Source organism: Branchiostoma belcheri, unplaced genomic scaffold (assembly GCF_001625305.1).
Source record: "Branchiostoma belcheri isolate BF01 breed outbred unplaced genomic scaffold, Haploidv18h27 scaffold376, whole genome shotgun sequence".
In the NCBI taxonomy this organism is placed as follows: Eukaryota; Metazoa; Chordata; class Leptocardii; order Amphioxiformes; family Branchiostomatidae; genus Branchiostoma; species Branchiostoma belcheri.
The window spans coordinates 36,434-46,287 of record NW_017803994.1 but is presented as its reverse complement, the minus strand read 5'-3'; the positions used below and the strand labels follow the sequence as shown (position 1 = coordinate 46,287).

At 42.5% G+C, this 9,854-nt stretch overlaps 1 protein-coding gene across 1 annotated transcript in view; it reads right to left on the bottom strand.

Annotated features, from left to right (window-relative positions):
• LOC109476426 overlaps positions 1-7,337 on the bottom strand; it is a 12,087-nt gene extending 4,750 nt beyond the window's left edge. The window contains exons 1-5 of the mRNA XM_019777359.1: positions 7,254-7,337; positions 5,593-5,725; positions 1,309-1,567; positions 613-764; positions 166-382 (exon numbers count right to left, since the gene is read on the bottom strand). Of these exons, the coding sequence (XP_019632918.1) occupies positions 166-382; positions 613-764; positions 1,309-1,567; positions 5,593-5,725; positions 7,254-7,337 (845 nt within the window). The remainder of the gene's footprint in view (positions 1-165; positions 383-612; positions 765-1,308; positions 1,568-5,592; positions 5,726-7,253) is intronic.
• Positions 7,338-9,854: the final 2,517 nt, after the last annotated feature.

The following is a 9,854-nucleotide window of genomic DNA, read 5'->3' as shown; positions in this document are numbered from 1 at the left end:
GGGGGGGTCAGAATAGTCTGATCTTAGTCACAAGCCAAGAAAGCCCACGCATAAAGTGCATAAATGACGAGAATTAAAAACATCAATCAAGTAAACGGCTGCTTTTAAACCCATGTCAAAGTAGTATCTTTAACATTGTGTAATCACTTTTCTTGATAGGGCAACTTACTGCAAGGAATAACGTCACATTCCTCCTGGCTACCATCTTGAGTTACGCAAAATGGCCGATCCAGACCGGCAGGGTTGCGGCAGTAATTGTTGTCCAGGTTAGCCCAGGAGTACTCGTCGGTGTTATAATCAGTTGACCACTCCATACAATCTACGCCGGATGCTGTCTTACTCCAACTTCCGCGGTAGTTTTTTCCATTGCCATGGTAGCAAACTAAGGTAGACAATATCAATGAAATAGCTGCTGATCTTATCAATCATTAAAATGATAATCAATTAAGTTTAACGTGGTCTCAAGAAGTGGGATGTCATTATACCTATGGAAAAACCAAACGCAATCATTAAAAAATATTTTAACACTTGGTTTCTTTTTGCACCATAAAGATACTCTTAGGCAACGGTAGACATCGACTGAAATGGCCGCCTTACAATGTGCCAGTTTACCTTCGTCTGCCTTCTTAGTTGGTTCAGGATTCCAACAGCCATTTTGCGATGTTGGAAACAGCTCACACGGAGGAATGTTGTCCTTTATTCGGTCATCAGCCTTGTTGAGCACTTCCTCACACCACGAGCGGCATGGTACCAGTTGTGAACCCCTAAGAAATGACTCTACCTATTAGCAGACGACGGGAGTAGGAAATTTCCTACGTAACGTTTGTTACCTTACGCAGGCGTGGTATTATTGATGACTTACATGTACATGTAATGACATTTCACCATTAAAGGTCGTTAAATTGTAAGATCCGATCGTACGATAGAACACTACTTGAGGCAGATCAGGTACAACGAAAATGGCTGTCGTGGATTCTTATCAGTGGCTGGCGCTGTTACTGCCTGCTTGAATATCCTCAAGTGCCATACATGTGAGAAACATCTGCGTCAAAGTGACATTGCACCTACGTCAGGGCATTACAACCATCCCTAAACAGAGACGGGGGCGCCACAGACTTTATGCAACCTATGATCCACCGCTCACGGAGTCACGTATGTTATTTGCGTGACGTCACGGAAGCGGTGTATTGTTCATTCCTTGACAAATACTGGAGTTGTACAGTCGAAAATTTGGGTGAGTTCAAATTGTTGTGTTGGAAATTACAGTTTAAACTTGCTTCAAATGACATTGCACCTGTAGTTACTTACGTGCATAATGAGTTGTCTGCACGTGGAGACGGAAGGCAATGACTTGAGTTCTCCTTAGAGACACTGCATTGTGGGAAAATGACTGTAGTTACGAAGTCTCTTAATTCCGGATGGTAGTTCTCTCTGACGTCGTCAGAAATGTTGAGCAGTTCCTGGACAGAAGAATTCAACATTGCCTCAAACGTCTCCTGTCCCAGTTGGTTCGGCAACATTGTCAGTCTGTTGTTGAGGAGAAAATCATCGGGAATAGACAGGCACACTGAAATTCAGAACAGGCAGATCCAACATATCTTTATATTTTAAACGTAATGGAGGGAGTTAGGTTTTTTAAGCTATGATATGATAAACATAGGTTCAGCTTACATTTTCAGTTAAATTTTAGGACATGTCAACTAAGACAGTAATTTGCCAACTAAGAGAGTTTTATCGTTTTTTCTAACTCGGTAGCTTACCTAGCTATTTAAAAAATATATAATGAGTATTCCAGCAGATAGAAGAAAACGTAAGAAGTGCTTTCTGAAAAAAGCTGCCATTTTCGCCTCTATAAAAAGGATTATTTACTGGCGGTTATAATGGGATGTGATCTATAAATGATGTGTTGTGAGATGTAAAATGGATAAGAAAGTAGAGAGTAGAGGTCTTTTTTTGGAGAAGGTGTGTTTTAACAGGGGAAGGGAGATTGTTGTGTCATGTTGCAGATATTCTGTGTATGTGGAATTTGAACATTACAGCTGTGACATATATATTTTTGTAGCAATATTCAGTAAACTTATAGTTTACAGTGGTGTTTTTGAGTTGTGAAATGAAAAAAAAAATGTTTAAGATAAAATGTGCTCTTTATTTCAATACTAGTGTATGGGTAGTTTAAAATGTTTAAGATAAAATGTGCTCTTTATTTCAATACTAGTGTATTATCTTAAGAACAACCTTCAGTGGTGTGGTATCGAGCCATCCGAGTTTGAGACAGCTGCCGCTGATCGGCCAGCCTGGAGGGCTCTTGTGACAAAGGCCACATCTGCGTTCGAGGAGGAAAGGAGGAGACGCCTCGAAGCTGTGAGGGAGAAGCGTCATAGGACAACAACAACTACTAGTACTACGGAATACCAGTGCAGCAGGTGCGGGAAGCTGTGTGCCTCAGCCTTGGGCTAAGAAGTCACCAGAGGATCCACCCCACCTGACGGGCTGTGCACAGAAGTCATCATCGGAGACGATGGACAACCAGAGTGTATGGGTAAATCTTTGTTACTACGTGAAGGAGGTCAGGACCTCCGGACGGAGTGTTGTGATCGGCTGATTTTTCATGTTCGCAGTCAAAACACTGGGTTCTCTTTGTGTAATCGTCACGCAATTTTATACGCCGTCTGCGGGCATGCCCGTGTTGATGCACGAATGTGTATTTTTGCCGTTGCTGCTTTCTCGGTCAATGTAATATTGCAGACGCACCCCTACAATTACGAGGCGAATTGGAATGGTCCAGAAAAACGCGTTGTTTGGAATAGCAGTGGGGGGGAGGTAAAAGTTCATGCAGATACGGGGTGGTTTTGATAAGTGGTTCCAGATGTTTTTGCCCATGGTTAAGAGATGCCAAGTTTTTTGGAAGATGTTCGCAGCCAAAACGCATTCTTCCGTACGTCGCATTTCTGTGTAATTTCGCATGTGGTGTTGCATTATGTCCGGGATGATGCACGTCTTTTTATTTTTACCGTAGCTGTTTTGATATTGGAGTAAATGGTTATTTTCGAAACATCCCCATGCCGTTGAAATGTTGTCGTCCGTTTATGTCACCGGTAGTAAGTCGCGGCGGGGCTGATGGTCAACACATAACATTAGGAAATGTTAATACCGATAACGTAATCCTATCGATTTCAAACTGGTCGGGTGTGGCGACCTAGTGGCGGCGTGTATTTAGTCACGTAGCAACTGGCCGGTCGTCCTAGCAACGATACATGGCCAATATTTTTGGGTTGGGCCGCTCCATAGTGTTAGTGGAGCAGCTCTTTGTAAACATGGACAATATTTTTGAGCAACCCATCAATGTGTTCTGCCTCGTGGTCAGATGTGGTCTGGGGCTGGTAAACCGCACATACAGTACTAGTAGATCGGGTAATTTTATGATTTGCTAGTTGTAAAGGCGTCGTGTAGTATGAGCCGGTATATGAAGAAGTAGCCTGTGTTACACAATCATGCTTTCGGCCGGATTGATGTGCAACTGTTACTAATTGCAGGGACTGCGCTAATGCCGACCAGTCGCGCTGTCCTGATACACCGCGAATGTGCGAGTGTTCCCTGTAGACAGTCCCGGGAGTCATTTTTTTCGCACATTCCAGGAGCCAAACCAAAATACGTTCATGAACCGAGTCCAAAAAACCGAAACGTGAAAATCGGATGATCGGACCTGATGTACATTTCTCTTTCTGTAGATTGTACACACAATACACACATCTTTAGATAATCTAGCCATGGCAGGTAAAAAAAAAAGTAACCCTGAATCATACTAGATTAGCGTAAATGCATGTTTATGCGTTCAAAACAAGAAAAGAATTTGTTTCTCGGTATTAATCTCTTGAAACACGGCGCTGAATATTGACGCAAAATATTTCGGGCATCGCGCGCCCTTCCCCAAATCCCGCGTCACGTGTCGGCATTTCGCATCTCTGATTGGTTGTTGCGACTTAAGATGACTTAGCCGACGCGCGTTTAAACAATTTTTCTTTGTTCGATTTATTTTCTTCACAGAGAATTGTCGCCAATGGCTACTTCTTTTTGTTGCAATATATAATACTTCACGGAGAATTGTCGCCTATGGCTTCTTGTTACTTTTCATTAGAAATATAAATATACTGTACTTGTTGGGAAATACAAAATCCGTAGAGGCTATTGCATTTTACCCTTATGAAATGCACTTTGTGGCCTTGTCCTGCAACTTGAGTTGAAAATCTGACTAACTTAAGAGATAGAAATTCAAGCCCGAATAAGTACAAATATAGGGGTTTAATGAGTATATGTACAACAGAATCCATTTCAACATTATAATTAATTGGTATGGTACATTGTCTAGTCTGGTCAAAGTCTGAAGAAAAAAAAACTTACTGAAGAAAAAAAACTTACTGAGGAAAAAAAAATACCTGAAGAAAAAAAAATCTGGAGAAAACAAATTCTGAAAAAAAATATTCAGCTTAAAATTTTGATTGGTTTCCATCCAATTGTTTTCCTAAAAATCAATATTTTGATTGTATCAATTTTAAACGCCCTAGAATTAGTTCAATCGGCACTTTAAGGTGATTGCGCAATATGGGTGCCTATGACCTTCGTCCTTTTTCGGGTCATGCAGCTCTGATGCCGGCGCCCTCCCACTGCCTCGGCCGTCCATTTTGTGGGCAAATTTCTACTTTTTTAGGGGTGTCGGGATCTAAAAACTAACACCAAAGGGGAAATAAACTACATACGTTATTTTCATGGTAAATATCGCTAAAAGGAACCACGCATTTTTCTGCCGCGTTGCCGATTTTGAGAAGGACTTGCGGCCACCATGTGCTTTAAGCGTACGTATATAGCTATCCCTGATTGGTCGGGCGTGTGACGCACTGGACTGCCGGCCAATGGGAAAGCTGAAAATCTAGACTGCCAATGCTCATTGACATAATTTATGCAGTTTATTAAAATCCTTGATTTCTGTGATTATAGACATATTTTTATCAACATTTTTGGCACATAATAAAATCAAGTTATCGTTTAAGACAAAGTGAGTTTTTTTGTCAGCAGCTTTGTTATGCAACATTATTATAACCATGATTTTGAAATTAGCAAACCACAATAGAAAGTATACAAACTTCCAAGGCATGGATAAATGTTATGGCATGGACTGTTGACCCATTGTTGCATCCATCCATGGAATGTTTGTTTTGGTCTGATGACCATTTTGGCTCAGGCGAAAATGGTAAAAAAGGACTTGTATGTTCAGTGACTGATCATTTCTAATGAGGTAAGGATGGCCGTGGCTAAATAGCAATGAATGAAGCTGTCCTTGTGACGCACATAGAGCCATTCTTATCGGTACAGATTGACCTGTTTTGGCTACAGCTTTGTGGTTCCAAAAAATATGTCTTTTTAGGTTGACAAAAGGAACTGAATTCTTTAAGTGTTAAGAAAAAAAACCTTACACATCACTACTGTGCATATACACGAAACGATAGAAGAGGTAAAAATAAATATTAATACAACCACGTGTGGCCTAGATGCAAATGGGTTATAAAAATAATATTCTGAGTGTAGAGATGGACTCACCACAATCTTGCTCGTCACTACCGTCCGAGCAGTCCGTATGCCCGTCACAACGCCGCCATGGCAGGATGCATCTGTCTCTGGATGCGCAGCGGAAGTACCCCAGGGAACAGTGCACCTCTATGTGGGTCAAAACCTAATTTGTAATCTGACCTTTCAATGAACCATTATAATGGTAGATTGGCAGAATATCTGTTTCCAGGTAAAACTAAACCGGAGGTTCAAGACGCAAAGTAAGTTAAAGATATGCCAAAAAACAGTTACTCAAGCAACTGGATATGATTTTGAAAACGTCAGACGTTTCAGCTAGTATCCACTAGCTTTCGTCAGTGACTGAGAGACCAGAGGGGAAAGCAGGTTTATATACACAACCTGTTGATTGATATGCAAATAAAGTGAAGACAAATTTTTGGAAGTCGAAAAAGGAACAAAAGTCAGACAAGTCAAGACAAGATGATGCAAATTAGTCTGAAAGCTCCTGTTATACAGGACAGGAGCTTAAGTGTTGTCTGTCCTCGGGGCTGGGAGTGCCAAATCCCAAGTGCCGGAAAGATCGACCCGTAGCCCCCCTTCCCTGTTGAGGGTGGGGTTGTACATTCTTTCATATATTGCCTCTTTAACACCCCGTTCCCACCAGCGTGTTTCGCGGTCTAAGGCATCCGTGGACTCGAGTTTGAAAGAGTGACCCTGGTTGTGTTGTAGGTGGTGGAAAATAGCTGAGGAGTAGCCGTTGGCACTAGGTCGGCAATGTTCTTTGTACCTTACTTTAAGCGGTCGACTTGTCTCTCCGATGTAGGTGTTGTTACAATTGGGCTCCTCACATTTGAGTCTGTAAATAACATTCGCCTTGGTACCCTTGTGAGGTCGGTCCTTAGGGTGTACCAGTCTTTGTCTGAGGGTTGAGTGAGGTTTGAAGTTAGTGGCTATGTTGAAGTTTTGGAAGATCCGTCGGAGTTTCTCAGATACTCCTTGGACATACGGAATAGTGATGTTGGCCTTGTTTTTGTTGGTCAATGGTTTGCACTTCTGGGTTTTCTTAGACTGATCTGAAGGTTTGAGCGCTTTGTTGAAAGTCCAGTTTTGGTAGCCACATTTAGCCAGGGCACCTCGGAGGTGTCTATGTTCGTCCGTTTTGTCAGTATATCAACATCTTCTATTGAACTCTGGAGGGAGCCATCCGAATTTCGTGAATTTCCAGGGGAAAATTCTCCAATTATTGAGGATATCTATGAGGAGTCCAGAACTAACAAAAAGAGTTGGAGGGTTTGAATCATATGGCTGGTGATAGTTACCCACATCTTTACTAGAAAATAATATGAGCGGTTTTGGCCCACCCCCATATTCCGGCCTCTGCCCGGTTTTTTCCTGCAACGACTCTTGAACAAACAGTATGAAAGAATGTTGAAGAAAATTTAAAACAAACGTACACACATGTATAGATGTGATTCATTAAATACAGACCTGAGTCCCGGTAGTCGACACAGCCCGCGCAGTCACAGTGATCTGCCGTGTTCCCACACCAGTTGTTAGGAGAGCAGCACGGGTAGATACCGTCAGGGTCACACTCAGCGGTCCTCCCGTCTGCTGTAGTGTACCCGGCTAAACAGCGGAGATCCTCGCGCCATTTCTGAGTAGCTAAAAGAAAAAAAAGAACTGATTTTTACCTTTGCAAAATAATCGTCAACAGTGTACGCTGCAGGAACACAGCTGAGCGACCCCAGGAGTACAAAGTGTGTTGGTGTCACCATCATAGATATTAGCGGCAGTGGCCTGGCTATCCTTTTGTGGACATTCTTACCACAATCACCAGAAACGTGTACATTATGACTCAAACAAGCCCCCCCCCCCCCATTTGATGCGCGGCATCACCTGAGCTAGCTGTGGACGACTCGAAAATCATTTTTGTGTAAGAATACATGATACCGGTGTCAATGCAGATTGATCCATTGTAGACAGGATTCTTCTTGCTCTCAGGCTACTTGCTGAAAAGTGAAGAGAGTATAGAAGAACCATGTTTGTTTGTTACGTATGCGCATCTCAAAGCTGCCTTTGACTCCGTCCACAGACACTCCACGTGGAAGCTCTTACGGTCCAGAGGTATTTCGGACAAGATTATCTGCCTTATTCAGAACTATACACAGACACTGTAAGCTGTGTCAGAGTTGGAACAAACCACTCTGCAATATGCGGATTACATCTTTACCGATATGGATATGCTGACGATATGGAACTGGTCGCTGAACTATTCGGAGTCTTCGTGAGCACAATCCGAAGAAAGTCAGGGTCTGGAACTCGAGGTCAGTCAAAGCTGAAGACAAAGATCCAGCTACACTCACTCAGAAACTGGATGTTTTGATTCCGAGTGCCTTAGAAAGAGAGTCATCTGCTGGCTTGACTTTATCTCAAATGAAACAGGACAAACCAACCGCCGGTGAACCAGCAGATGACCTTCGTGGAACACACCTCCCAAGCTGTTCCTACGCAGGACGTTATCAAACGGTTGACTTCACAACGTGACCCAACCTAGAAAAGACCAAGGGGCCGCCCAAGGGCAAGATGGGAAGACCAGGAGCTGGGTGTCAGAACCGACTGAAGGATCTGCACTTGAAGCAGAACAACCTGGCGGGACCTGTGCATGAATGTAGCCTCCATGTACCAGCATCTGATTGCCCGAAGATGATCGGTTGATTGATGACCATAAACATAATACTCAGCTTAATACTCTTCCTCCGAGCAGCAGGCAATCAAATCACATGTAAAGCATATTTTGTGTGCATAAAGCATAAGTTTCTGAGCCAACGTATTTTTATTTAGCATAATAAATGTGATGTGATGTAAATGTATGTTTCTGTGGCCATATATAATTGGTGTATTAGCCCTGGAAGATTAGGCCCTTTAGGAGCTAAAGGGTATCCCAAAAAAGTGAAACGGAAATGTCACAAAATGCAATTTTCACCTATTTGTCGACAAAACTATACTTAACCCTACCTAGACCGGGCTTTTTTTGACATGGGGGAACGGGGGGGGGGGGGCGTCGTCACTGAATGACATCCAGTAAATTTCTAGCTGGGACCAATCAGAGGGCTGCTGAATAATTTGAATAATTCATCAAGGCCCACGGACGCGGTTCTTTCACTTGTAAAGTAGCCAATTACCACCGAGCCGGTGGCACACGATGGGCGAAAACATGTATTTCACACCCATTGTACGTCGACATAAAGCGCTTATACATTACAAACAGAATTTTCGTAGGACTGCCATTACTTTAGTTTGCAGCATGTGTATTGAGAACGAGTATCTTCATAATTCTGCTGGTTGTTTGTAGAAGAACGGCAAAATAAAACAGTTTTCAATACCAACACGACTTTGAAGATAACACGTAATGGAGCCCACTTTTTACGCAGATTGTAGCACTACGTAATGTTACACAAACTAACAGTAGATGTTTTAAGGAATTCACAGAAATGACAATGATAGATAATGTAACGCATATACATTATACAGCACAAAATAAAGAGTAACAGTAATGTAGTCGTCTTTGGCCGGGTATGGCAAGTTATAGTACGTACATGTATCGGTTCAATCTTTAACGGGTAAGTTGACAACAAGCAAGATACATAGGTTCTATTACTTTTGTAGCTCACTTGCGTCTAGATTTGGGACGAACCCATGTTACTTTTTCGTCGCAGTTTTTCATGTAGTGGTTACTTCGACAGCATTTCCGCTGACGCAAACATACTAGTTTGAGGTTCCACAGTTCTTACAACGTTAGCGCTTGAAGTGGTGTTTTCCAAGTTTGTTGGTCTGGTGATGTTGTCTTTGTTGGCTTGTTTGTCCCTCCATTTTTATGTTTGGCGGCCCGTCTTCGATGGGTTGGGTTTGGTTCACAAATCTCGGCTTCGCTATTAATAAAGATCCGTTCCTTCCCGTACGTAGTGATCGCTCCATTAGCGCTAGTGCAGCCACATTTGAATGTGTAAAACTTAATGTCTACAGTCCCGTTTTGATTCGTTTATCAAAGGAGATTTTACTAAGGTATGACTTTACTAACTGATTGTGGAAGTACTAGTACTAAGTACTGAACATGGAGGTAGAAATGGTTTCTACCTCCATGGTACTGAAGTAAACAAGAAACAATATACGCGCTCTGGTTGAGTTCATGGCATTTACATGAAACAAGGTGCTAATAGCCGCTAGTCGGTGACGCGTCAGCAGCCCTATGATTGGTCCCCGCTAGAAATCTACTGGATGTCATATAGTGTACA